At 54.0% G+C, this 27212-nt stretch overlaps 11 protein-coding genes across 11 annotated transcripts; 5 read left to right on the top strand and 6 right to left on the bottom strand.

Annotated features, from left to right (window-relative positions):
• Positions 1 to 278: 278 nt before the first annotated feature.
• On the bottom strand, positions 279 to 1380 carry IAQ61_001857 (uncharacterized protein; the record flags this gene model as incomplete). Its single annotated transcript, XM_066095292.1, has 3 exons — positions 279 to 614; positions 689 to 873; positions 942 to 1380. The coding sequence occupies 3 exons, from the start codon at positions 1378 to 1380 to the stop codon at positions 279 to 281; spliced, it is 960 nt and encodes a 319-aa protein (XP_065954776.1).
• Positions 1381 to 2075: 695 nt separating this feature from the next.
• IAQ61_001856 (uncharacterized protein) lies at positions 2076 to 3032 on the top strand (the record flags this gene model as incomplete). Its single annotated transcript, XM_066095291.1, has 3 exons — positions 2076 to 2214; positions 2722 to 2765; positions 2922 to 3032. 3 exons carry the CDS (start codon positions 2076 to 2078, stop codon positions 3030 to 3032), a joined length of 294 nt encoding a protein of 97 aa, XP_065954775.1.
• An 832-nt stretch (positions 3033 to 3864) lies between these two features.
• IAQ61_001855 (uncharacterized protein) lies at positions 3865 to 5997 on the bottom strand (the record flags this gene model as incomplete). Its single annotated transcript, XM_066095290.1, has 4 exons — positions 3865 to 3952; positions 4026 to 5210; positions 5538 to 5857; positions 5908 to 5997. 4 exons carry the CDS (start codon positions 5995 to 5997, stop codon positions 3865 to 3867), a joined length of 1683 nt encoding a protein of 560 aa, XP_065954774.1.
• A 782-nt stretch (positions 5998 to 6779) lies between these two features.
• IAQ61_001854 (uncharacterized protein) lies at positions 6780 to 7964 on the bottom strand (the record flags this gene model as incomplete). Its single annotated transcript, XM_066095289.1, has 1 exon — positions 6780 to 7964. The coding sequence occupies one exon, from the start codon at positions 7962 to 7964 to the stop codon at positions 6780 to 6782; it is 1185 nt and encodes a 394-aa protein (XP_065954773.1).
• A 931-nt stretch (positions 7965 to 8895) lies between these two features.
• IAQ61_001853 (uncharacterized protein) lies at positions 8896 to 11937 on the bottom strand. Its single transcript, XM_066095288.1, has 2 exons — positions 11579 to 11937; positions 8896 to 11452 (listed from the first exon to the last, which is right to left on the bottom strand). The coding sequence occupies exons 1-2, from the start codon at positions 11697 to 11699 to the stop codon at positions 9585 to 9587; spliced, it is 1989 nt and encodes a 662-aa protein (XP_065954772.1). The 5' UTR covers positions 11700 to 11937; the 3' UTR covers positions 8896 to 9584.
• A 1761-nt stretch (positions 11938 to 13698) lies between these two features.
• Positions 13699 to 14446, top strand: IAQ61_001852 (uncharacterized protein; the record flags this gene model as incomplete). Its single annotated transcript, XM_066095287.1, has 2 exons — positions 13699 to 13960; positions 14229 to 14446. 2 exons carry the CDS (start codon positions 13699 to 13701, stop codon positions 14444 to 14446), a joined length of 480 nt encoding a protein of 159 aa, XP_065954771.1.
• Positions 14447 to 16311: 1865 nt separating this feature from the next.
• On the bottom strand, positions 16312 to 16614 carry IAQ61_001851 (uncharacterized protein; the record flags this gene model as incomplete). Its single annotated transcript, XM_066095286.1, has 1 exon — positions 16312 to 16614. The coding sequence occupies one exon, from the start codon at positions 16612 to 16614 to the stop codon at positions 16312 to 16314; it is 303 nt and encodes a 100-aa protein (XP_065954770.1).
• A 178-nt stretch (positions 16615 to 16792) lies between these two features.
• Positions 16793 to 19264, top strand: IAQ61_001850 (uncharacterized protein; the record flags this gene model as incomplete). The annotated part of the gene is made up of 1 exon (XM_003833670.2): positions 16793 to 19264. The coding sequence occupies one exon, from the start codon at positions 16793 to 16795 to the stop codon at positions 19262 to 19264; it is 2472 nt and encodes an 823-aa protein (XP_003833718.2).
• A 1106-nt stretch (positions 19265 to 20370) lies between these two features.
• Positions 20371 to 21704, top strand: IAQ61_001849 (uncharacterized protein; the record flags this gene model as incomplete). Its single annotated transcript, XM_066095285.1, has 2 exons — positions 20371 to 20432; positions 21167 to 21704. 2 exons carry the CDS (start codon positions 20371 to 20373, stop codon positions 21702 to 21704), a joined length of 600 nt encoding a protein of 199 aa, XP_065954769.1.
• A 776-nt stretch (positions 21705 to 22480) lies between these two features.
• IAQ61_001848 (uncharacterized protein) lies at positions 22481 to 25125 on the top strand. The gene is made up of 5 exons (XM_003833667.2): positions 22481 to 23343; positions 23401 to 23487; positions 23541 to 23672; positions 23722 to 24573; positions 24683 to 25125. Exons 1-5 carry the CDS (start codon positions 22966 to 22968, stop codon positions 24989 to 24991), a joined length of 1758 nt encoding a protein of 585 aa, XP_003833715.2. The 5' UTR covers positions 22481 to 22965; the 3' UTR covers positions 24992 to 25125.
• A 152-nt stretch (positions 25126 to 25277) lies between these two features.
• Positions 25278 to 26147, bottom strand: IAQ61_001847 (uncharacterized protein; the record flags this gene model as incomplete). Its single annotated transcript, XM_003833666.2, has 1 exon — positions 25278 to 26147. The coding sequence occupies one exon, from the start codon at positions 26145 to 26147 to the stop codon at positions 25278 to 25280; it is 870 nt and encodes a 289-aa protein (XP_003833714.2).
• Positions 26148 to 27212: the final 1065 nt, after the last annotated feature.

The following is a 27212-nucleotide window of genomic DNA, read 5'->3' as shown; positions in this document are numbered from 1 at the left end:
GCAAGCTTTGCATAGTCAACAACATCACATTCACAGAAAGAGAGAGAGAGAGCTTCATACCGCCTTAGCATCTTTATGATAAACGGAAGACAAGTCATATTCATTACTCAAGTCAACAGTATCCCTAACTCTAGACCCAGCTATCGCGTATACGTACACCTAAAGGAAAACTCCAAACATTTTCCACCCTTTAATACGCAGGCTGACCGCGCAAACCTCCCATGCTGATGGGAAAACGATGCCTACGCAGCGTCTACCATTACAGCATACCCCGTCCTTTACACAGCTGCAGGTCTCTCTCCCTCCGGTGTCGTCAGATTCTTCGCCCTCAACTCATACTGGTCTTTTCCCTGCAACCCGGCGTTCCTGCCCCGTCGCCAGAAGAAGAAGCCCAGTGCACCAAAGAGGGCAAGACCGCCGAGGACAGCACCGACGGCGATGCCAGCCTTGGCACCGGTGGAGAGACCATCGTCACCGGAAGATTGCCCTGCGGTTGGGGAGTCCGTCGCAGAGAGACCGGTGTTGGTGGGTGCGGTAGTCAAGCTGGGAGTTGGTGCGGCAAAGTCGTCGCTCGTTACGTTGAAGCAGGGGACTTGGAGGTTGAATTTCTGGGTCTCGACAAATATCTGTTTGTGGTATGGTGGGTTAGGATCTGATGGTATGCTGAATGGGGGGCAGTGCTACTTACGATATCAGCACAGGCGAAGAAGGACTGGTTTCGACCGTTATTCTCGCCCTCGTAATCGGCCCAGTATTCGAGCTGGATTGTCGCATTCGTTCCAGCTTGAATACCTTCCAACGCTTCAATCTTATAGCATTGATGCCCGGGATCAATATCTGTGATGTTGTCTACGACTTGGTCGTTGAAATCCGCTTGGATAGTTGGGTCTGGTGGTAGTTTGTGTTAGGATTTGACGCAGAAAGATGGCCAGTGAACATACTGTCGGACACAGCAAGACGGAAAGCAACATGCCATGCGTCATCTGCAATGCTCAACGCAACCGAACCTTGAGACAGCGGAAAGATGGTCCGATTCGAAGGTCCAGCCGTACTCCCACACGGTGCTGTATTGTCGTGTGCAGCATCCCAGACGCGATCATTTGGCCACATGAAAGCCACAGGCCCCATACTACTCCCTTCCTCACCTTCGCCATGTGTTTGTGCGCTCACCCATGCAGGCAGCACGGCAAAGAGAGAAACAAGACTCGACCGCATATTGGCAATGGATTTGTTCGGTATATGGTAGGCCACCGATATCAGGGGATATGCCACACAAAGTCCCGCGTTCAGCCCAGCTATATGAGCGCCAGACCTGTACAACAGGGTGGGGTCAACCTGCTTCTCACAATCATGTGTAGCTCGGCACCTGGCATCTACCATGCCACAAGCAGAGTCTGACAAGACGGCGCACACCACCCTCGTCTCCGCCTTCTCTCCTCGGCCGCAGATTCTGCATGGCCAAGTCGCGTAGTTCTTGCTCTGGTCTGCCCATCTGTCAAATCATACATGGGGAGCCACGCCCACGGGAACCAAGTGCCAACCACGATGAAGTGGCTCGAATGGGCGATGTAGCCGTACGCTCCAATAAGAGTGGTGCAGCGCTCGTGTCAAGAGCGAGGATGCAGCGCTCGTGTAAAGCAGCAAGGATGTCTCAATTAAAGTTATCTGATCATGCAAGTTGAGCCAACGGTGGCTTGCCTGCCCAGACGTATAGACGAGGTGGCCAAGGCGGGGGGGATTGGTGGATTACCGGATTTAGGCTAGAAGCTTCACTCGGTCGTCCATCTTATCAGCTCATCTGATAAAAAATCTGCATCTCCGACGTTCGGCCGGGTGGGACAAGGACATCGCCGACCCACTTTGGATGCGGATGCGAGGTCTAGGTAGACTATTGAATTTCCTGGATGCTCGAGCCGGCTTGGTGGGTGGAGAGATGGTAAGTTGCGCGTGTGTGAAGCTACAAAACGATGGTGTCGCCCTGTGCCCGGCTTGCATATTTTGTACTTTCTTCAATCAAGGTGGACTCGTAAGCCAGCACCTGTCAGTTTCTTTGCAAGCAAGATTGGAAAATCAACATGAAAGTCTCGAATTTCCTTGTCCTCGGCATTGGCGCCGCTACAAGCACCGCTGCTTTCTCAGACGACTCTCTTTTCGCCTCGCTGCTCAAACGTCAGGAGCCTGGTTCGGCTGCGTACAATTGCCATGACAACTGTGGTACGTTGGTTTTACTTTACATGCATCTAGCCAGAATTGTACCGACACCGGGTACACCAAGAAAAGTTACTGGAAACTACAGTAGAGTAGTAGTCTCAAGCACATCCTCCTTGTCCAACCCACCCAACTAACCCCCCATCCCCCAACCAGGCACAGCCCTATCCCAATCCAAGCTCCCCAGCCCCTGCACCTCCTCCCCCTTTCTCGCAAACTACGCAAACTGCCTGCAGTGCAGCGGCCCCGATAACCACAACATCTGGCGCTACTATGGGCGCTCGCTGGCTGGGGCGGGGGAAAGGTGTGGGCTCGAGGTTGAGCCGAAGAGCGGGGTGCAGGGGGAGGTTGGGGCGGCGGTCAAGGGGGAGGGGGGGAGTGTGAGTGCGAGTGCGAGTGCGAGTGTGATGGTGGCGACGGGGACGGGGACGGGGACGGGGACGCAGATGCAGACGTTGGTTCCAGGGTTGGATTCCATGTCCATGTCCATGTCCATGTCCATGACGCAAACAGCGGTTCAAACTGGCATGGGTAATGCGACGGCGAGTGTCATTGCTGTAAGTTGGTTTCTTATTGTACACTGCTCTTGACACTCTCCCTCTCCCTCTCCATCTCCCTCTCCCTCTCCATCTCCCTCTCCCTCTCCCTCTCCCTCTCCCTCTCCACCCCCCCCCCCCTTCATCCCCCCCACAAAACTAACCCCCCCCCCCCAGCCCTCCCAAACTCCACCCCAAGTCTCCACCAACGCCGCCACCGCCATCTCCACCAACAAGATGATCCTACGCGCTGTAGTATTATTCGGGGGCGCTATGATTGTGCTGTAAGATGTAAGTCTGTGAGACCGAAAAGGGAAGAGGACGAAGAAAAGGAAAGGGTTAGGTAGGGGAAGGTGTTTTCAACCAGGTGATTTGTACGAAGAAGGGAGGGGAGGGTGTTGCCATGTATACATGTGCACGGCTACTTTGGGTATTTGGGTGATGATAGGAAACGCAAAATCTCTCTCCCTCTCCCTCTCCCTCTCTCTCTATGGATGATAAGCGAGAATGACAGTGTCTCTACGCAGTCTGTGGGTATTCTTTGACTGGATTGATTCTGTTCCCTTTTTGCCCTAAGCCCTCTGCCTCTATACTCGGCCCTGAGCCCTTTGGCTCCGCTCTCCCACTCTCCCTCTCCCACCCTGCATTCATGCTAAAAAAAAGCCAATACTAGGTGTAAATCTAAATTCCGATGTACGTATTCGTTTTACTTATATTCTCTTGACTCTAACCCCCTTTCCTTTTCCGCCCTCTCCACCCTCCCAAACCCGGCACAAAAAAAAGAACAAGAACGACAAGTAAAAAGATTTGATTACATTCATCATCTGAATAACCTAATATGCTTATGCCTCATGGCCACTAACGACCATCGTGCTTCCGTAACAAAATCAACAGCGCAACAGCGCAACAGCGCCACAACCCACAGCCTCCAATCAGGTCGGGCTATGGTCCCTGCTATCTAGAATCTCATCGGGGGAGAGGGAGAGAGGGAGGGAGAAGGGGGTAGAGAGGGGGGGAATCAAAGCGTGTGTACTCCCTACCAACGCAGCAAAGTGTACAAAAAAAAGGGTCGGTCTCTGGGCTGTAGCGTGCATGGATCTTCAATCGTTCGTATCAATCGTCAAACGGTATCTAACGCTGATTCTTCTTCCTTTTCGCTACTGGGCTGCATGCTTATTCGCTGTGATGTGAGGCTGGCCTTTTCCTTTCTGTTTGGAGGGGGGAAGCGGGGAGGAAGAGGAGGAAGGAGGAGCGCTCGCGCTTGGAGCAGAGGATACATACCCATTCACCTGCCTATCCAGCTGCATGTACTCCTCGGCAGCCTTGCTGCCGCCTCGGTCCAGCAGATAGGCCATGTAGATTTGCGACAACTCCTTGGATACGGCGGGCGCAAAGCGGCCCTTTGTCCGCATCGATTCGTACACCTTCTTGACCCGGGCCTGGGCTTCCGCTTCATCTGCCGAGGGCTGGCCAATCTCGAATTGGAAATACTTGACCCAGAAGTCGCGCGAGTCGACAAACCGCTCGTGCTTGCCGTCAAACACGTCGCGCGCCTCGTCGACTGCGCCCTTGCATTGCCAGAGTATACGCGCCTGCTCGGCAGCCAGGACCCCGCCAATCTGAGTGTTGCAGCGTTCAATGTACTCGTCCAACAGTCGGACAGCAGCATCGTTGCCTTCACTTCGACGCACCAAATTAGCCAGGGATATGTACGTCTCCGTGTGGTCAGGAGCCTGCTCCAGCATGGCAAGATAGATGTCACGGGCAACCGATGTGCGGCCGAGCTTCTCTTCAAACCGTGCCCAATTAAGACGTATCGTGGGTGCAGAAATGGGCACGAATATGCAGCTCGCCCTCATGTAGATGATCCTCGTGTTCTCTTCCTTGCCCTGCGAGAACATCCACCGAGCATAACGCAGCCAGAACTCGTCGTAGAGTGCGCAAGCCACAAGACAGCGTTCGTACAGAAAAGAGGTACGTTCAAAGTTGCCTTGCTTCTCTTCGAAATCGAGGTATTTGCGCCAGTTCTCCAGCTCCACTTCTTCGAGCTCTGTAACGTGGAAGTACGCCCTCTTGATAGCCTGCTCGTAGTGCCAGCGGTTCGTAATGTCCTGTTGGTTCGCCGTGCAAAAGACGTAGTAGTGCTCGTGGATCTTTTGCCGAAGTTGACGTTCAACCTCGAGCGCAGGCTTTTCGGGCTGTCCTTGATTCTCCCGCTGAACGGCGGACTGGAAGGATTCCAGTAGCTCAGCGTCGGCTAGTTCTTCGACAGGCCGCGTACCCAAGAGAACAACAAACTTTTCAAAGTAGCGGTGGAACTGGTGAATGGGAAGCTGGAGCACCCGACAGCAGAGCTTGGTCACATTGGCAGGCTCTTGGATGCGCTCCTCGAACTCGATGTACTTGTCCCAGAACGGGTGACTCTGAAAATCCAGGCCGACAAAGTGAGCGCCACGCTCGAAAAGACTAACAGGTTAGCATGATGCAGTAAAATGGCGGACGGGAGGAAGACGGGGGGAAGAAAAGGGTGTTTGCGCCGACAATCTAGGCCCTATTCATAGGGAATGTGAACCGCCCGCTGAACCTTCCCCAGCGCTGCGCAATTGGTCTCCGCGGTGCAGAGGAGAGGGTGTGTGTTTGTGTGAAGCGAAGATGAAGAGGAGGCATGTTAGATGGGATCCAAAAACGAGATCGAGTCTAATAGTCAATCGCCCGTGCAGTGCAACGCAAATTCCTCGCTGGTTATGAGGACAAATCAAGTCTCCGGAACAGGGGAGGAAAGACAATGCTTACTCTCTAATGATGTCGTTGTCATGCGACGTATCCATCTTGAAGGTGCAATAATTGGCCCACAGATCAACCGAGGGCGAGACGCACGAGACACCGCGCTCATACACCATCTCCGCCGTCTCCGTGCCACCAATTGAAAACTCCAGGTCCGCATACTTCTTCCAGTATCCAAAGAAGAGCGGGAACTTTGTGAGGAAGCAGTCGTAGACGTTGCGCACGAGCTCGATGGCCGACGGGCTCGAGTTGCGCGTTACGCCGCCCTCGAGCTCAGTGGCCCGGCTGACGAGCGCCTCCCACCGCTCGAAGTCGTCTTCATTTTCAACCTGCAATCGCATTAGTGGGCGGGTCCCGGGGCACAGGAGCGCATACGTACGACAGCATCGAGGAGCTTCTTGATGTCTGCAGCGGCTTCGTCGCCAGTGTAGGTGATTTGGGCAATGCTGCCGCGCCCGGTGGCGAGCATCTTGTCGCGTGCGTTGGAAGTAGGTGTGAGCGAGCGTCTTATTGTCGTAATGTCGAGAAGAGAGAGGAGTTGTGCGGCAAGCGTGGATGTGGTGGATGAAGATCGGGTGGGACGAAGGTTGTAGAGTACTTGAGCAATGAGGAAGCTGCGAACGGGGAGCTCGTGTCGCGGGTTCCACTTTGGTCGGCGCGGCAGTAGCGTACCTACTGACGAAAGTAAGCCCTAACGCTAGACAGGCGTTTGCACGTGATATCGGATCCCCGGCCGGCCAAGCCCAAAGTGCACCGTTCGCATAGTGTTACCCAGCGCTCTACTACACAGACCATACATGGTATGTACATCCATCCATGGTGATACGAGACAAACACACCCAAACAAACCATTAAAGTAGCCAACCTTCACAAAGACACCCCAATCACCACTCAAAGTGCACACAAGTCCAGTCACGACGTGAACAAACCCAGCTCCAATCTCCCTCTACCTAATCTATAAGAACCTGCCCCCCCCCAATCCACATCCTCCCCTGCTAGTCGTGAAACATACCAAACGAGGCAAAACGTTTTGGTTCGCCAGCTTCTTCGTCTCCGTCTCCGTCTCCATCTCCATTCTCCGTCCATGAATGAGCTCGTAATCGCTCAGGTATCATACGCCAACAAACAAATATTACTGCACAAAAAGAAGCCGCCCATTCAATATGCTCAAATCAAAGTCTCCCACGTTCGCTAATGCAGTCCATGTCTGTCCCAAGCGCTTTTCTTGTCAAAAAAATTCCGGTTGGTACTTTACATAGCTGCGCTCTCTCCCTTCATGGCGCTTGCTGTCTCGTTGGCGGCAAAGGAGAAGGGGCTTTTGCCGACTTCGGGGCTCCGGGGACTGATGGGCAATGCAAAGAGGCCGTCGTCGTTATCGTCATCGTCGTCTTGTGTCGACGAGGGTTCGGCTCTCGATTCAAACACAGGCGCAGGTCCTGACAAGGCGTTCAAAGAGGCCATGTTGAGCGAGCCCATCATCGCTGAGCTCTGTTGTGCGACTACAGCGGGTGGAGGAACTTGGGCGGCAATCTTTCGTGGAGGAGCCGTGGTTATCCGCTGTGGCTGCTGAGGGGGCTTCGCCGCAAGGCAAGAGGCGTTTTCGCCCTTGAAGATGGCAAAGGAGGAGACTGCAATGTCCGAGGATTCGGGTGACAAAGGGTTGGAAAAGGGCACATTGGCACCACCCGGGGTGAGATCCTTATCGCTAGTTCCCAAGCGCAGACCAGCCAACTTGTCCATGAGACGTCCTCCCCCGGGGGAGCGCGGACTGGCCGGGCCACTCGTCATAGGTGTGAGCATTGGCTCCGTCAGGTTCAGACTCAGACCGGTAGGCTTGTTACTGACGCCGAATGTCGTTTCAATCCACGACTTCTCCTGCATGATGATTTCGAGACCGATGCCCTCGACATTGTTCCGCGACTCAGCTTCAATCTCCTTTTGCAGCACCTGTAGCCGCTTCTTGGCCCAGATGGTGTGCAGGACGCCCTTCTTGCCTGCTGCACGCGCCGACGCTCCCAGTTCAGGGGGGAACAAGGCAGGTAGCGGATTCGTATGCCATACCACGGGAGCTATGCTGGCGTCCTGGGGCCGTAGAGTAAGTGTGACGCTGGTAGGGACGGGCACAAGGGGAGGCAGCAGGAAATACATGCGGTGGACGTCGTTGGCGGGCTGGTCGTTGGCAGGGAGGACTCGTGTACTTCCATCCCACGAGATGTGCCAGTCGCCCCGCACGCCGCGTGTGGTCGCGTCGTCTTCCCATTCTACCATCAGGATCTTGGTGCCTTCTGTAGCGTTGGCATGGCCGGCCTCGTATTCGTATCTCGCGAGCGCATTGGTGCTGGATTTACTGGGCGATTCGACTTCATCTTTGGCCGGCAAGTGGGCCGTCGTGTCTACAGTGGTAAAAGGGACCGTGGTGGCAGAGGAAGACGCCATCAGGGAGAAAACGAAGGCGGGGGTGGTTGGGGGAGGATTCTCGGAAAGCGCAGATGATAGTGGTGGGCGGTAGGTACCTCGCACGCAACTTTTCCTTTTCTCCTTCTCTCTATGGCTCACAGTATACAAAGCAATGTGGGGGGGGGAAGGGTGCGGAACACGAAGACAGGTACGAGTTTGGGTGTGTTACGTTAATAGACGGCAACGGCAAAATGCATCAGCGGCCCGCATGCGACGGGTGCTGGTCCTGAGACGCGACTGAGTGGACCGAGACAAAGACGGGCTGCTCAAAAACCTTTGCGTGTTGAACGTATTGGAAGCGGCGGGCGGAGAGCAAACAGTGTGCGGTGCTGTTGTTCCTGTGTGGTGGTCAAAGGGACTTTGCACTTGTCCGCGTCAGTACAGCTGCAACTAGTTGACGACCAGACGTTCCTCGCTAAAATTAGCCTGGCTGGCCTCTTGGTACTCTACCTACGTACTGTAAGTCCTCCAACCTTGTAGTAGCGGAAAGGACTTCCCCACCTTTTGCTGTCCCTAATGCAATGTCTGCTGTTTTGTGTGTATGTGTGTATGTGTGTGTGTGTGTGTGTGTGGTAGAGTATGTACATGTACAAAGTACACACCAAACATGCCATGTACCAGAGCAACATATCCTCCCGTGTCTGTGTACATCATCAGACCAGAAAACGCCGCATAACCATGCTGACTGTACCTAATTCCACCCCCCGCCGTCAATCCTCATTCTAATTCACAAAATGGCATGATCATGTGCAACTCACCCACCCCTCGCCATCGCCCAGAACCTCTCCATGCTGTTCTCTCTCTCCCTCTCCCTCTCCCTCTCCCTCTCCCTCTCCCTATTCATCTCCCCCCCTCCCCTACAACAGCGGCGCATTCCTGTGCTCCGTCAAACGGCAACGTTCTGCTTCCCCATACTGCAACGTCAGCCAATCACTTCACTTCTGCATGATTGCGGCGTCCTTGTCATCTTGAGCGATACGCTTGTTTCAGCTTCCATTTCTGTTCTATCTTATGCGGGGGGCGGGGGGGGCTTGGGTATTTTGTGAGCAATGCCTTCCCCCCATGACTGCATGAACTACTGTTACAATTGCGAATCAGCAAAATTGGGTGCTGCACTAGCGAACCCCATGCACTTATCCAACGCACCCCTCCTTCTCCTTTTCCCCCTTTCCCCTCTTCCGTAGTTCCGTTGATGCCTGTGTCTGCCAACCAGAGGTCAGGAAACAAAAAAAAAAGAGAGGCCATGAATATCGTCAGCCGTGGAATAAAAAAAAAGAAAAGGCGTCCCCTGCAAACGCCCATCCGTAGTGGAATGCCGCTGCGCCGTGAAGATGCTGTTGTCTGATTGCTCAAGCTCGCCCATGAGCTCAAAATGTGACCTGTCCTTGCCTGACCAAATTACAAAAAATGGGTATATACGCTGAGAAACGAAAAAAAAAAAGTATAAGCAAAGAAATGAAGCAAGTGCTTGCTGAGAAATGGGTAATGGGCAGGTCGCAACAATGCGAGACGGAGAGAGTGTAAATCGCAAAAGGTGACAAGGATACAAACGATTTCAGACCAGGATGCGGTTTTCCAGCAAAAGCGACTGGCGACTCTTCAAATCAACAAAAAGTCCCAGCCCTTCTGGCGCATCATATCCCGCCAGTGGATACTCTGAGTGTTGCCCTTTGCGAGGTTGTCGTCGTTGACCAGCCATACCTGATTCAGTAGGTCCCTGACTTTTCCAAAAGAACCAAAGTTGGCGGCGTCGCCGAGGTGAGCTGAGCGCTCGGCAAACATGCTGCGGAAGCTGGATCCGGGTAGAGAAATGGATCCAGCTACGAGAAGGGGCCAGACGAGAGAGCGGTCGAAGCCATCTGGTCCTGCCGGAATGTATTCCATGGCCTTGCAGAGAGCGCCGACGAGGTTGACAAATGAGGGCGAGGTGCGGTCAAAGTCGGGAACGAGACTACAGAGGTAGATGCGAGCGGCCAGGCGGTAGACAGCAGTCATGTTCCTGCGAAGCTGCCTGGGCAAGATCTCGCCAGTCGAGCTGTACGCGCTGTTGAGCGATCCCTGGGGTGGCTCAGTCAGACTGATTTGTTCTCCGAGAAGTTTGATGTGCGCGCAGAGTTGAACAATGTCCATGTTCTCATTCTTGAGTGCTTCGAGACATGCGATTTCCGAGATCAAGTACATGATGCGGTCTTCGCAGCCCATGAGCTCAGCGAGACCAGAAGACGCATCAGCAATGAGCTTCTCTCGGTAGGTATCAGCAAAGGATGGCGTCTTGCCCAGCATGGTAGCACCGAGAATGTCGATCCACGAAGCAAGCGTCATGTTGAAGGGAGGCTGAGCGTGGGGCTGTCCGTTCATGGCGACCATTTGAGCGGGAAGTTCAAGCTGATGGACCAGGCTTTGGACGGCTTGGAAGTGCTGGTGCCATGGAATGTCGACCAGACCGTCGTCAGCGCGACCGACCGAGCATGGGAAAAAGATCATGCCTAGTGTGGCCTCTAGGGTCTGCGCATGAGCACTGTCACTGCTCAGAGACTCTGTGAGCTGCTGAACCGCAGCATAGCGGTTTCGGTAGATGTCTTGGTCAATCTCTGGTCCCTGTAGTCCCTGAGTAGTCTTCATCTGTAGGGCAGAGACGCTCATGCAGCAGTGCAGATAGGCCTTGTTAGACTCTAGTGCAGGAATGATGACCTCTCCACGCGCAGCACCGGGTTGATTCGTTTCAAGAACAGGGAAGATGGATGGCATGATGTTGTCGAGGAAGTGGCTCAGGAGATGTTGATCGCACTCGTCCACCTGGATGGACGGCTGGTGTCGTGGGCTAAACGCACCGTGGGTGGGGAAGTCAAAGATGGGATACTCTAGAGGCTCTTCAGCGAACGACTCGCGGCGGCTCTCAAAGTAGTCTTGCTGAATCCAATTGTCGGTTGGGTACATGTGACCGACAGCTGGGGGCGTGTGATAGTGGCTGTAGGTTGAGATGGTGGAGTCGCGCCTTGTGGGGATATCGTTGATGAACATTTGGCTCTCCGTCTTGATGTCGATTTCATAGGGCGCGAAATGGGCAGGGTGTGTGAATGAAGGGGCGAACATGGGTGGGGGCATGGATGCGTTGTAGAATTCGGGCGTGGCATCCGTGTGGAAGGGGTAGTCGAGAGAGTTTTGGGAATCGACGGATTGTGCGCGCGTGCAGGCGATTCCGTCTGAGAAGGTGTCTGCAGTCTGCATGGAATGGCAAAGACTTGGGGGTGTGTTGGAGACCATGGCGACACCCTGGGCGGTCTTTTCGTTGAGCTTTGTGCGCTTGATGATGTTCTTGATGTGCTCTTTTTGGTTGCGCCTTTGCTCATTGTTGCTCCACCACATGGGTCTCTTGTATTCGCACTTGAGACCCAGATGTTTGCATGCGCGGCACGACGACTTTCCTTCATCGCACTTTTTGCGTCGCAGGCGGCAAGTAAAGCACCCTGCACAGGCGCGGGTTAGCCAGACGTCCAAGCGCAGGATCCCTGCCATGGGGAGCCGTGAGGAGCAAAAGGGTAGTGGGTAGTAGTGGTGGTGGTAGTAGTAGTAGTAATGGTAGTAGTTCTTACCTGTCCGTGAACGACGGTGCATCTTTGCAGCAGCTTGTTTGGCCGCATGGGCAGCAGTGGTCGTCCCTGCCATGGTGGAAGACGGTTTGGTAGCAGATGGGGGAGCGGACGAGGAGGACATGGACGCTTGATGTACTAGGTCCCAGAGGTGTGGTATATGAAAAGCAAGCAGTATAAACAATGCGGCAAATGCGGACTAAGGCGAGACGGGACACTTTTGCAAGGGACAGGATGACAAGGCTCGACCGGGCTGCTCGTAATTAAAGAATGGGTACTCGAAGCTCGACCAGCGGGCTTTGAAGTGGTAATGAAGGAGCGGAAGCAAATTAAGCGGTCTACCGGGGGGGGGAGGGGGTGTGTGTGTGTGTGTGCGTGGAGAAGTGGCAGGTGAGAAGAGGATAAGTACCTTATATCTACCTGAAGGAGGACAATGTTGGCAAATATGGCTCGATCTATTTCTGGAGTCTGGTGCCATGATCAGGATGCCAGGATGTCATTAGGATCCAAGGTGGTTGTCCAACGGGGAGAGGGAAATGCGAACGCCATGTGTGCACGTCGAGGCAGGCTGACGATTGGCCAGACTAGCAGTCAGCCTGCAGCCTGATGTCGACATTTGGGGTCATTTCCTTGCCATTTGGCTATTTTGGGGCCCCTCACTCACTGCTACCCGCCGCGCTCAAGCCACTGTGCAGCACCTAGCCGTGCCCATCTGGACGGCTATCGATCGGCTCGTTGGTTCCCGCAACCTGTTTTAGCAGGCTAATTCACTCCATTTAGTCACCAGTCCAAGGGAAGCTTGGGTCACCCTCTCTACGGCTCCATGTACAGCTGCCTTCGAAATCAGTCTGGGTAAGACGTGCAGCGGCTTCGATAAGTGGCCGGTCCGAACGTTGAAAAAAAAAAAAGAAGAGGCTAGCTCTTGGCGATATGTGCAGATCATGGATGAAGAAAAAGGCAGACGACGCCAAGGCAGCAAATGAAGAGATGTAAATGAGCAGGACCAAGTACTTGGAACCAAGTTCATACTATCTAGTACTTGGTACCTACAGGAGCATGATGGAATCGAAGCCTCCTGCCTTAGTCTCTGTACCACCTGCAGGTTGTACGGTGAGCCGTGATGATAGCGCAATCTGCGGTTGTTGCTCGAACTTGTTGGTGCGTGTGTGTGTGTGTGAGAGAGAGAGAGAGAGAGAGAGAGTGTGTGTGTGTGGGCTTGTGTGACCATGTGCTACTACTCTAGCAGATTGGGCCGTTGGGAGAAAGAGGGTAACGCAAACCGTGATCGGGGCCCAATCTCATTCGTCTGGGGGTTTTTTTGGTCTTTTCTTCCTTTCTCTTTCTCTCTCTCTCTCTCTCTCTCCACAAACCTGTCGTGATCCTTTGCAGGGCGGGGCTGGGCAGAGAAAGATGGTTAGCGGACGAAAAGAGAGTCCCGAGGTCGGTCTTTGCAACCCAAGTTGGGCAGGTCGCTTGTCGATGGTTTCCGAGATGGGCGGGGGAAGAAGGGCCAAGATGGATTTTGTGTGCCGCGACAGGCTTGGTTGGCACGACATGGAGGATCAGTGTAGAGTAGGGCCATGTATAGTAGGCCCTGTAGTAGGCCAGAGTCAGGACATGCGGCTTTTCCAAGCTCTTTTGCACCACTCAGCACCCAGCTTGCTCTCCCCACGCGGAGCAGAGTCGCTTCCCTCGCTTGGGCATGGAGGAGGATGACAAGATGTGGTGGGAATGTGCATGGCAAGCTTTTGGCTAGTGCCAGTGTGCCACTTGCTAGTCTGTCCAATCAGACCCCTCATCACACTAGCTTACGAAGGGGCTATCGACAAGTCCATGGCAGGCCAAGCCTTCAAGCCTTTTGCTGTACAGGGGACCCCCGGCTGCTCAGGCTAAGTATAGGCCGTTAATTCTGCCTGGCTGGCTACTGTAAGTGGGAAGGGGGGGGGAAATGGCCCATAATTAGTCTCTGTGAATGTATGGATGGCTGTGAGGTGAGAGAGCGGAGAGTCGAGTGGAGTCGAGAGAAAGGCAGGCGAAGTCCCTTTTTCGGATGTGATGGGACTGGGGCTGCCGGGGCTGTGATTGGTTACCGACAACGACAGTCAATACTTCCTAGTTGGCGAATGGCCTTTGAAGTACAGGAAGTGAAGGAAGGAACCCCTCGTCGTGCTTGCCCGTCATCGTCGGTCGTCGGTCGTCGGTCGTCGTTGTCGTCGTTGGTGGTTCGTGGTGGTCGGCTAGCAGGGCAAGGACGGGGCTGGAGGGCTGGATGGCTGGATGGCTGGATGGCTGGATGGCTGGATGGCTGGATGGCTACTTACTACCGGTACCTAGCATTGACCATGATTCTGTTGACTGCTCACATGACACCTATTGTACATGCGCGTAGGTAGCATAGCCTGACTGGACTGCCGGCAACCCCCCCACCGAGTAATCTTCATGCTCTCCAGGGGCTCCAGGCACTCACAACCGCGACAAGCCGCGACTTTCTTCCATGCTACATGGCTGACGAAGGAGCTCGTTTCTTGCACGAGACTTGAACCTTTCCACACACGAGTACCGAGTACCTAGCAAGCTGGCCGGAGAGAACAAGCCAGTGGGGTCTGGCAACTCAACAACAGTCAAGCGCAACATGGACAAGACCGGTCCAAAGTTCATTCAGGAGTACATGCGTACATCCATACCTATCCATCTTACTACGATACCATCTACTTACCTACCTACGGTACTGACAAAGTGCCCAACCTTTGCCCATGGCCGGTTGACTCATCTCGCTGGAGAAACTCCGGTACGCGCACGCACGGCAAGGCCAGTAAGGCCGCAAAAAGTGGGCGCCACTGCGAGCTAGACAAGACTCGATTCCCTATCTGACCACTGAACCCTACCTCGTACTACTCTACCCTACCTACCCCATCAACTCTACCACCATCCAAGTTACCGTCTTGTGAGATCAGATGCACACCCCCCCCACTCCGAGGACTGCAAACTTTGACTTGACCACGGCCTACCTATGCGGGTCAACGACCGCATCGCTGGTACCTCGTTTCGTGTTCACGATAATCTCCATGTACTACCCTGCCTGACCGACCCAATCTACCTAGATACTACCCCAACCAGGGACTGGTACGTACCTACTCTAGCTTCCCAGCTTGCGTCTTCCCCTACTCGGCCTATTCACCAGAGTGGGGTCCCTACCGTGGTACATAGGGAGGTACTGGAGAGGACTACACCCTCATGGTGGCTCCACATCGTTTGGTAGTCTCGTGCCTGCAAGCCATCTCTGCACTCTGATTCGCTTCCACAACACGACGCTTTGCCAGACCTCCCTTTCATCGTGCCTGCAGAGCACGAGGGCCTCATCTTTTCGGCCGGCCGCATGCTTTTACGGTCACGGGCCCACGAGCCAGCCAGCGTGTTGGCAAGCCCGTTGGCTGGCAAGGGAACGGGAGGGTTCCATGGCAAGCTGTCACAGACTCACAAGGCCTGCATGCTGTGTTTGTAAAGGAGCCTGTAAATGTCCCAGTGCAGTGCGGTGCAGTGCAAGTGCTTCAAGGCTTTGGGAAAGGCGGTCTGCAAGAGCCGGCCGGCACGTTGGGCTGGGGCTTCCGAGGGAGAGCGGCCGCTGGGATGCGCGTGGAATGAGTCAAAGGCGATATCCACACTTGGACGGGGGACGAGAAAAGATGGATGTCGTCGCACAGCAGTTGAGAAAGAGCATCGTGGTGCTTTGCAGTGTGCGTTTGGCATGGTGCCCAAGTTGGGGGGGAGTGAAAGGGGAGCAGCGCCAAGAGGCATGAACGGCCACCCCCATGCCGCTCCGGTTGGCCGCCGCCGCTGCACGTAACCGTCGTCGACTTCTCCATCCTCCCATGTCGCGAGAGAGAGAAAACGAGAAATGAGGAAAAAGAGCCGGATCGGCTAGTCGATCCCATGTGATGTCTTGTTGCCAATATCGCCTGTCTGCAGATGGCTTTGATGAGGCTGTCCGGCTCGACACAGAGAGAGAGCCCACCCGCAGGGCCACAGCTGACAGGAGCCCACATTGGATGTCGCTTGAGGCGGCGCCCCGAGTCCCCGACGCCCATCCAGCCACACACGGCGACGATACTCTGCAAACCCCCCGCCCACATCCATGTCCAAGAGCCACCACCCAGCCCGAAGCATGGCCGACACGATACGACACAGCACGCTTTCCATGCAGCCCAAAGTAGCCTGGAAGCCTTGCGGGAAGGGAGAGAAAAAATTCCAGGGCGTCAGTTGACCGTGGACCGAGCGGCGCGTCGTCGTCCCCCCCCCTGGCTGCGAACAGCACCAGAGAGAGGAGGAGGGGACAGGAGGAGAGGAGGATGCCGCCCCGGCCCTACGTAAGTACACAGGTACCACAAGTATTCACCGTACAGTACAGTGAGTTACCGCGGGGCTGCACTGTTCGACGACATGCCCCAACCGTAACCGCAAGCCAGCAGGACCGCATGGTAGAGCACGGTAGCCAGCTCAGATCTTCGCTGCATCTAGTCTGTACTCGAGCGGCGACACGATCCGCTGCCGTCGACGGCAGAGGCCTTGCTCCCATTGTGATCCCCCCCGAGGAACCCTGGTCGGAGCCCGCATCTGGCCCGGGCCCCGCACCACCATCACCACCCAAGATATTAATGGACATTCATGCTCCCCAATCGAGCCCAATTAGCGTCCGAGGCAATCTGCAACCGCAGCGAATGGGCGCCCTCATACCTCTCTCAACGCTCCTGTCTAAGCGCCAGCCTAACCGTTGACCAGCATGCGGGCGACAAAGCTCCGCCCAGCACATTGGCGGAAAGCCCGTGTCGAGGCTTGCTCTCGAGCGCCCTCAGTGGACGGCTGTAGCCAGCATGGCTTGTCTCATGCAGAAGCTCAAGTGTGATAGTAGCATCGCTGCGTACGCTCTCTCCCCACTCTCGATCAACGGCGCCCAAGCAGTTTGTACAAAAGACTCGCAAGCGCTCTCCACCCGTAGGGTCCCTTCTCCGTTTTCGAAAATCGTGCCATTGCAGTGTGTCCATGTGTGTGTGTGCTATGCTTGGACTATCCGCCCCGAACTGTTGCTAGAGCACCTCAGTCCAAGTTGGAATTCCCTACTGAGCGTACGAGCACCGTGATCATGGTACGTTGGTAACCATTCGACGTCAATGTCATTCCACCACAACCACGGCTCTAACAGTGGCCCCCCTACAGCAGGCCATGACACCCATCACTCCACTGGAGCCATCAGAGATGTTCCAGAGGAGCAAAGCGCAGTCCTTTTTCTCGCCTGCTCTCACCGCGAGGTCTTCCCTCGAGCGCCCACTTTCGCACATTAGTGTGGCCTATACCGACATTGAAGATGATTCCAGTGATTTCGAGGAATACAGTGGCTCATCTGACAACAGGCGAAGTCAGACGACCATCTCGACGTTTGAAGAAGTGCAGACGCCTGGAGAGGAGATACGACCACAGTATGCCGAATGGTACATGGTGAAGCCGGTCGAGGGCCCCAGAGGACCACATCTCTTCCGCGCCTCGTCCTCATCCAACGACTTCCCCTACGACTATGCTCTGCAAATGTCTCCGCTCCTTCCCAAGGAACCGCCATCCCGACTCCAGACATCCTTTCGAGAGGCGACACCGGAGACGGTAGTGCCACAGCTCGAATACAACAACATCGCACTGGCCGTCGCTCATCTCGACAACGCTGAAGTGCGAGCCTGGACATCGCAAGACGTGGCCACCTGGATGTATCAGAACGGATTTGAGGATGAGGTCATTGAACGCTTCCTCGATCACGACATTACGGGAGCCGTCCTACTGGATCTTCAGTTTGATGACCTGAAGGAGCTGGAGATTCAATCGTTTGGCAAGAGGCATCAATTGTGGAATCAGATCGACTCGCTGCGCACGTCCGAGGGCCTCATGTCTCCCGTCGCACCTGCGGCCATTCCCACTCCCTTTGAAGACATTGAGCGTCCCTGCGCGGAAGCGAGAACCAGGTCCAAGAGCAAAGGTCGCACAGGAGGTCGACGAAACAAGTCACAGCGTCGTCATCAAGCAAACGACGCAATCACTCCCGCGCATTCCGTCTCGATTGTGGCCATCGAGCAACTGCTACCGAAGCCGCATGTGTGCAATAGGGGTGAGCGATGCTCCAAGTTCAGGAAACAGCAACGACAACTCGCTCGACTCCAGCAAGAGCACGGGTTCCCCATCTCGCCCGAAAAAGGAGGCCACATCTTCATCGCAGGCAATCCCGGTAATCCTCAAACCGCGCTCCGAGCCGTCGAGAATGTCTACCGTCCGGCTTCGGAGACTGCTACGTCGGTCGTGGTACCATCTGTGGTAGCATCATCTGATGTCCTTGGGCCCGGCCAGCTACCAGACTTCTCCCTGGAAGAGTTACAGAAAGTGGAGAAGCGTGACCCGCAAGACAATGTGCGACAGTTTCTCTCTCTCCAGGGCATGGACCGTCCATACACCAGCGCAACGCCCATTGAGGCCCCTCCCACGCCCCCTATGGAACTCTTCCCTCCCCGTCCTTTCCTCGTGATTCCTGAGCAACAACAATACCAGCACCACCACCAACCAGAAGTCTCGGCTTTTTCTGCATCAACATCTGCGCACACTACCAAGTCCTTTGACAACTTCTCTACCACACCATCCCAACTGCACCCTGCTGAGTTTGTGCCAGCGCCCCACAACAACCTCAAGAGTCTCCCGAAATTGACCATCCCACCAGCTCGTTCGCTATCTGCCCAACCCTATGGTAACGCTCGCAGCGCGGTCCCAACGAAACAGCACCCCGTACCCGACACCGCCTTTTCTCCATGTAGGACAGCGTCCCCAGGAGGCGTCTACCGATTCGGTACACCCTTCTCCGAGATGGACGTGCCTGTGACAGCTGTACGACCAGAGCCCGTGGTACGAGACACGAGCCAGTCCGTGCCTCCCAACATGCAGTACAAGAACCCAATCCAGAGGGCCGGATCGCGTCATGACCGGCGCCGACCGTCTCTTCCCATGCCAGCGCTAGACGAAGACCGTGTCTTCAGCCCCACGGCGCACTCCGACGACGACACTCTTCGTGGCACCCAATTCTTCGACTACAGCCCTGATTCGTCGCCCACGAGGCCTTCTGCTGCTGCTGCTCAACGTTTCGAGACGGAAGCTGCTGATACAGTGGCCCCGCTCCCCAAGGGAGGTTTCATGTACAAGGGTGTCAATCACCATGGCTGGATGAAGAAGCGTCGTACCAAGCTTCTGCGACACGAGTGGCAGGACCACCACTTTCGTCTGCAAGGCACGATGCTAGCCATGCATCCCAACGAGCTGCCCTCCTCGTCGGCCCTGCAGACCATTGACGTGGACGACTACGCCGTGGCCTGCTCCTCTCTGGCCTCGAACAAGCTCTCGGCCAAGCTCAAGGCCCTCAAGCTCTCCTCGGGTCACTACAAGGAAAAGGACAACGTGACCAACCCGGCGTTTGAGTTCCAGCTCGTGCCCACTGCCCCTTCCTCGGGCAAGACCGAGGCCAAGAGAGTCACGGCCCACGGCAAGGTTCACCACTTTGCCACCACCACAAAGGACACCCGCATCGACTGGATGCGCGAGCTCATGCTTGCAAAGGCGATGAAGGCCAAGCATGACGGCTACGAAGTCACCGTCAATGGTGCGGGCGTGTAAACGAATCTTTTTTGAAATCTCCTCCCTTTTCCCCTCTTCTTTTATTCTTATGCAAGCGAGCGTCCATGATCAGTCTTTTGGTATTCCCATATGCGCATTTCTATTTCTATTTCCTATATCTTTTCGCCCTTTTACACTGGTTCTTTTGGACCTTGGGGGGAGATTTCGCAACGGCTTACTATATACCCTTTTTGTACCTTTTTGCCCTGGGTCACATACTTTTTTTTTTGCATATTTGCTCTTGTACCGGGTTTTTTTTCAATAGTTGGTATTTTGTGTCTTGGTGTGTGTGTTTTCAGCATCGCAAATAAACCATCGCTCTCCTCTCTACCTTGAACGCTCGGCATGGTATAGCTTAGCTTGACTTGGCTACATATCACGCTACTACCACTATTTCTCTCTCACTTTCTCTCTCTCTTTGTTTTCTCTTTCCGCACCCTTGAAGACTTGCATGTTGTAGTGGAGACCGCGAGGTCGTTGAGAGGGGAAGGGGAGATTGGCTTTGGGGGTGGTAATGTGGGAGTGGGGGGTTTGTTTTCTGGTGTTTTTGTGGGTGGGGTTTTTCTTGGGGGGTTTGGCGGTTTGGCGGTTGCTGGTGGGGTTGGCTTGGGAGGAGGGAGAAGGGAAGAGAGGGCAAGGGGAGAAGGGAGGAGGTAGATGGGTGTGAGATAATGGCAAATGGAATGGCAAATGGAATAGGCAATATATAGGTATCACGATGAAATCACGATTGAACGACATGAAATGAATCAAGATGGAACGAGGTGTAACGAATTAAAATATATCACATCACATCACATCAGAGCATACCAAAAGACTGTCCAATTTTTGTGTTTCTTTCGCGAAGAATAGTTTTGTTCGCGTGCTCGCGTGCTCGGGAGGTTGGAGGTTGGGAGGTTGGAGTGCTTTCTGGGATTTGGAAATGTCTTGTCCGACCATTTCCGCATCACTATTTTACTCCCTCCCTTTCTGTCTTTACTGTTGTCCGTGTTGGTCCTGGTTTCGGTCCTGGCTTCGGTGCCAAGTGGAATCTCCTTTTTTTTCTTTTTTTCTTTTTCTTTTGGACACGAGTTCGGGTTTGAGTGAAGATACGAGGTCAAGCACAGATGGGTATGAGTAGAAGTACAGGACCGAGTTTAGGTGCGAGATCAAGATTGCTTACGACCTGGTATGCATGGCACCTGGGATATCTGGCACCTAGTATGTGCAATAGCTGACGTCCGACGCATGGCAGGTTTGCATGGCATTGAGTGTGAGTGCGGTGGACAAGAGGGGGGAGTGGGTGGGCTTGGTGCTGTCGTTTGGCTTGTTGTTCTGGTTTGTTTTGGGGATGAGAATTCATGTTGTCAGGGGTAGAGGATGGGTTTGTTGGTGGGGAGTCGTTCGCTGTTTGATTACTTGTTGCGTGTACACACACACACACACACACACACGCACCATGTACACTGACTTTCAATGCGATAGACACATGATATAGCGAGCTAACTACAGATAAATCCTTATAAATCCTTATAAATGAAAAAGAACCAGTCCCATCCCATCCCTTCACGGCCAGACCACCTTTGCGCAACCAAGATAGTCCCAGACCGATTGAGAGTGTGAGAAAGGGAAAAAAAGGGGAACTGGTACGCCCAACAACCCCCCGTTGAGACGACGGAGAACAACGTGTCCTGCAGAGGACTATTGTGTATTGCAAGAGCAGAGATAAAAAAGGACACAGGCCCTGTCCGATTATGTGCAAGAGCGGAGCAAAGCGTGGGAGAAGTAGAGGAAGAGATGAGATGATAAGGGGAAGCCGAGGTCGTCATGGTAGCGGTGGAAGCCATGTCGTCAGCCCAATGAACCCATCTTTAGTTATTCAACCGAAGACAGTGCCAACGGGCCTCCAGCGAGTGTACCCAGGCTCAGCAGACGCCTCGGCCTCGCGCTTGGCGAAGAGGGCTTCGGCTTCTGCGTGGGCTTCTGCCTCGCGCTTGCCGAAGACGGTGCCAACGGGCCTCCAGCGGGTGTACCCGGGCTCAGCAGACGCCTCAGCCTCGCGCTTCTGGAAGAGGGCTTCGGCTTCTGCGTGGGCTTCTGCCTCGCGTTTGGAGAAGACGGTGCCGACGGGCCTCCAGCGGGTGTAGCGGACCTTGGCTTCGGCTTCAGCAGCGGCCTCGCGCTTGCCGAAGACGGTTCCGACGGGTCTCCAGCGTGTGTAGCGAAGGCCTGGGTCGCGCTTTTCAAAGTCTGCTTCCTCGGCTTCTTCAACTTCGACGGTTGTGTCGTCGATGGTGGCAGGGGCGGGGGCGGACTCCTGGGGGAGAGCGGCACCGGAGACGGTGACGGCGAGGATGGTGGCGACGATGACGGCGTTGAATCTCATGGTGAAGAATCAGATGGGGGTGATAATGAATGGTATAAGTTGGAGAATCGTGTGTCGACTGGACCAGATGAGTGAAGTGGTGATTGTTGTAGTCGGTGGTGAGAGGATAGGCGTTGATATGGTGAGTATTTAAGTTCGAGGAGTCTGTCAGTATATAACAAAGGGGTTGTAGGAAGTACAGTAGGTTTTGTCACTCTTCACTGTCTGTCAATAAGTTCAATAGGACAAATCGGAACAACGCTCAATGTGTCGGTTGAGCGTGGAGTGACCCAGTCTCCCATCAGATTGGCAAGCGGCACTCATCAATGAAGTGAAGTCTTTGAGGGAGCTCTGTGAGCGAAGTTCGACAGAAGTCCAGATTTGGAGCATCGTTCCAGTAGGTTGAGGCCATTTCTTGCCCAAGAGCCTCGCTTGCCACGACCGTCCCTGTTCCAAAAGGCCATCGAGCTCTGTATCTATCAGTTAAACCAGAATTGTACAAAGAGGATAGAAAATCAAAAGAAACAACAAGGGATTCCTGTAACTAAAAATGAAATGCGTAGTGAAGGCGTGGTATTCAGATTGCCTTTTCGGGGTCTGAATAGCCTCAATAGCGGTGAGGCTTGGCAGAGCCCAGAACACAGCGAGTGATCGGTCACTGGCCAATGTGACGGGATCTGCGTACAAACTATGTTTTCTTTCGTTGAGGACCACATGTCTAGCCCTGAAAAGGCGTTTTCCAGGTGCTGACGGGGTGCTGAGAACGGCGGTAGCATCGCATTGATTGCCTCGATTGTCTTGAATGCCAAGATGTTGTAGTTTTAATCTTAGTCAGAATGAATCGAAGAATTGCATGCAACAGATATACTGCATGACATTTGAGCTCAACTTAGGCAGCTGGTAATAATGCGAGTAGTGTTAATATTCATGCGTAGACAAAGATAACCAACAGGATATGAAATGGAATGACAGGAACTGATTCAACGCGATAGTCAATGAGTTGAAATGCGAGAGACAGATGTGAAGAGAATATGGAGACATGACAATGAGATGAGATGAAATATGCTCGAAAGTCTAAATGAAGCAACAGCCCATGAACTGATCAGTGGTGCTAGGACTTGACCAGCGAGCGGATCAATCATCCCAAGGACTACGTTTGTTATAAGAAGAGTTTTTATTCAATTCCTGGCGAGGGTCTAAAAGTGATGCTAATCGCCGTTGGTTGTAATCTCCTGGCTGAGGAATGTCGCGTGAAGTGCCATACCGGTATGTGCTGAATCAGCATCCCTGCACGTGCTTTCGCGCTTCAAACTGCGGAGAGCTTCGCGACTGTCCAGTGTGAAGCCCCATCCCAAGGATGCACGCCCGAATAGCCAATCGCACGGCTTCCACCTTGCGAAGGGCATTTCCAAGGCCAAATATCGCATCGCCGTGGATATGCACCTCGTGTGAACTCCGTAGCCAATTCAATCGACGATATCTCGCGACTCAACCGCCCGCCAAAAAACCATACTATATCACCACGCCCATCTTCTACGTAAATGCTGCTCCTCACGTCGGCCACTTGTATACTATGGTTCTGGCGGATATACATAAGAGGTGGCATGTCCTGAAAGGAGAAAAGGCCTTGCTTTGTACGGGGACGGATGAGCATGGGTTGAAGATTCAGAGAGCGGCGGCGAAGGCGGGGGTAGACCCCAAGACATTTTGCGACAGGGGCGCAGAGATATTCAAAGTATGTCTTGTATGCTATTAGGAGTATGGAGAGGGTAGTGCTAAGATCAATTGATAGGACCTCGCGAAGAAAGCTGAAATTGCAAACGACCACTTCGTACGCACGACAGACAGGGAGCATAAGGACGCAGTGCAATACGCATGGGTATGATTATTTTGAATAGCATGCTATAAGCCACAGCAGCTGATGGCAGACAGTTCTTGCTGCAAGAGAAGGGCCTTATATATGAGCAGAAGCATGAGGGGTGGTACTCTGTCTCAGACGAGTGTTTCTATCCCCAGTCTGGTGTACAGCCATGGCTTGACCCCGTCACAGGGCGTAAGATTATAGTCCGTATGCAAGTCACTACGGGAAGAAAAAAGCTAATCGAATCGTCAGACGTCCATCGAAACAGGCAGCGAAGTCGAATGGTCCTCTGAAGAAAACTACCACTTCCGCCTCTCCCTCTTCCGCGACAAGTTGCTCCAATTCTTCAAAGAAAACCCCGAATGGATCACCCCAGAGCACCGCATGAAAGAAGTCATAGCCGCCGTCGAATCCGGACTCGAAGACCTCTCGATATCTCGACCCTACGACCGCCTCAACTGGGGCATCCGCGTCCCAGGCGACGACACGCAAACCATTTACGTCTGGCTCGACGCGCTCCTCAACTACGCCACCAAAGCAGGCTATCCCTGGGCCCCAGGCTACGAACACGCCGGCGGCTGGCCTGCAGACTGCCACGTGATTGGCAAAGACATTGTCCGCTTCCACTGCATCTACTGGCCCGCCTTCCTCATGGCCCTCAACCTCCCACTGCCCCGGAAAATCATGACGCACGCCCACTGGACGCTCTTTGGCAAGAAAATGTCAAAATCCACCGGCACCGTCGTCGACCCCTTTCACGCCCTCGACCGCTTCGGCCCAGACGTCATGCGCTTCTACCTCGCGACCGACGGCGGTACCGTCGATGATGGCAACTACGACAACTCCCGCATCATCAAACTATACACTACCTTTCTCAGCCAGCAACTGGGCAACATGGCCTCGCGCGTCATGCGCGGCAAGAAGTGGAGCGTCCGCGGCGCCGTGCAACGCGTAGGTGGCCGATCGCCAGACGAATGGGCCGAGGGGCCCGGCTCGAAATTCTACAAGAATAGCCTGTGCAATGTGGCTGCGCAGATGGACGATGCGTTTGAAACGTATGATCCGCGCAGGGCCACGCTTTTGATTTCTGAATTTGTTCGCGGGGTACGTTTATATTCATTTCTATTCCACACAGATACACATGCATCCCCCTTGACGTGCATCACCATCCCCCCACTCCCCAAACCCAAAACTAACTCCCCCCTCCACCCAGTCAAACAAATTCTTCCAAATGTCCTCACCCTGGGACAAATGCCTCAGCTACGCCCCCGACGAACCGGGCGAAGAAGTCGACAAGATCATCTTCCTCGCCGCCGAGTCTCTGCGCATAGCGGGTATTCTGCTGCAGCCCTACATGCCGAACCAGGCGGCCGAGTTGCTGGACCAGCTGGGTGTGGCGCGCGAGAGGCGCGGGTTTGTGGATGCGGTACCTGGTGCGGATACGGGGTATGGGGTGCCGATGAGGGAGTTGGGGAGTGGGCATGAGGGGGTTTTGTTTCCGGTTTTGGCGAGTGATATGTAGGGTGGGAGTGTTGGTGGGTGGGAAAATTCATGTGTATGGCCATTAATGTGTACGACCACTGATGTGTATGACTATTCATTTACACAATCATTAATGTTATACGTCCATCAATCCATCCACAACGAAACCAAAAACCGACACACGCCCATCCAAAAAAAAACCCCCCAGACCCATCACCCCAAGTAAACAACCCTCCTTCTCACATAACACCCATCCACCTCAAAACCCAACATGCCTAAAAAACAGAAAAAAAGCCGCCATCCCGCCACGCCCACCCCAAACACCATCAATCGTCCTCGACATCAAACCCCACCCTCACCCACAAACTACACCCCCCACAGCCAACCAGCACCTCCCTCTCGCCCCTGCGCTCCGCAGCTTCCAACTCGTGTTCTGAGATGGCGAAGCCGGGCTGGGCGCCGCATCTGCAACTCCGTGTCCATTCTGTTTGGGCTTGTTCGTTGTCGTTGTCGTGGTAATCAGCATCACCAACATCATCATGGCCATCTTTTCCCGCAGCTTGTGTATCATTGTGACCGGTTTGGCAGTGTCGCGGTACATTGTTGGGGTCAGGGTTGTCGTCTCTTGCTCCTGCGAGCCCATGTTGCTCTGCCGGCTCACAGCGGGCCCGCGGTCTAGCCTCGAAGTCTGCGAGATCGAGGATTTCAAGACCAAGGATGAAGTCGGCATTGAATGCGTTTGTTGCTGTTGCGTCTACACCAGCACCAGCTCCAGAAGTAGTAGTAGTAGCACCAGCAGCACCGCCGCCCCAACGGGCCTGAACAGTCCACCAGCGATCATATTCCGCCTTCTTCTGCGCGTCAGCGAGGTGCGCGTAGGCTTCTTTGATTTCGTCGATTGTGTGGCGTGTTGTGGTTTGGCTTTGGCTTGTTTGGGTTATAAGGCCAGGATCACAACCATGCCCCATCCCATTCTGCCTACCACTCTCCCTCTTATCCTCTCTGTGCTCACCCGCAGCCCCCCTCTTATCTGGGTGCGCGTTCAACAAGGCAAGCTTGTAGGCGCGCCGGACCTCTTCTGTGCTGATATTTGTGGAAGAGGATCCAGAAGAGGATGAAGGGGGAGAAGATGTGCCCCCGATGAGACCTAGGATGCGGTAGTAATCTTTTGTGTATGCCATGGCAGAGGGTTGCATCTTTTGCTCTCTTGGTCTTTTTCCCTTGCCGTCCCTTTCTTTCTCGCCTCAGACGGAATTCCTAGACTCCTTCAATCTAGAAGTGTTTTCGTTCTTCTTGCCTTGCGCAGCAATCTCACTTCTAATAAACACCTTTTCCCTTTCCCCTCCAATCCTGAACAACTTCTTCTTCCTCTTCCTCTTCTTCCTCTTCCTCTTCTTCCTCTTCCTCTTCTTCCTCTCCCTCTTCTCCCTCCCTCTTCTCCCTCCCTCTTCTCCCTCTCCCTCTCCCTCTTCTCCTTATAATCCCACTTCTCCCTATCCTATCCCTACCCCAACCCTAATCCCAATCCCTCCCTCAATCCCCCTCCCTATCCCTGTCCCCCCACTCTACTCCACCTACCGCCTACCAGAACTAGACCCAGAACCAGACCCAATACAAGAAAAATCTTCAACTCCCTCTTCTCATTTCCTTTTCCCTTTAACCATCGGGCTGTTCATGGATTGCGTCGGCGTGGGGCGTGTGTGTCAGGGAGAGGGGAAAACATCAACCAGCATCGTTTAGAAAGAAAATGGGCTAGGTGTAGATGGATCTAATCTGAGAAGACTATCGATATACTCGTTTCAAATGGCCAAGGAAATTACAATCGATGAGGCCTGTGACGCGAGGCTGTGTAAGTGGACAGAAACTCAAAGAAACTGGGAGCGGGGCAGGCCCAATCTCGCTTGTAGTGGGGCAGGGCAAGAGCTTGCAGACGTTCCGTGGGGTTGGTTGGGCGCGTGGCAAAATGCTCCTTCCCCTCCTATCATTTTGGCATATCAACATTTCTAGGATGACTTTCACATGACACGACTGCTACAACTCTTGAAATAACGATTCCTTTGGCTCAGCTAAGAGTGCAGTATAAGAGCCCACCAGAGACTTGCGAACCTGCTCCGTGGACTATTGAAAAACCTATCCTGCACCAAACCAATGCCAAAAGATGCTTAAACGTCCTACTCCACCATAGTCGAGTTATCCATGTGCTGCCACAAACGAAAACAAGGGGGGAATTGGAGGTCGTATCTAGGTAGCCACACACTCAT

The sequence above is a fragment of the Plenodomus lingam genome, assembly GCF_022343315.1.
Source record: "Plenodomus lingam strain CAN1 chromosome Unknown contig_13, whole genome shotgun sequence".
Lineage (NCBI taxonomy): Eukaryota > Fungi > Ascomycota > Dothideomycetes > Pleosporales > Leptosphaeriaceae > Plenodomus > Plenodomus lingam.
Note: the sequence above shows the minus strand (reverse complement) of the source record. Positions and strands in the feature narration are given on the sequence as shown.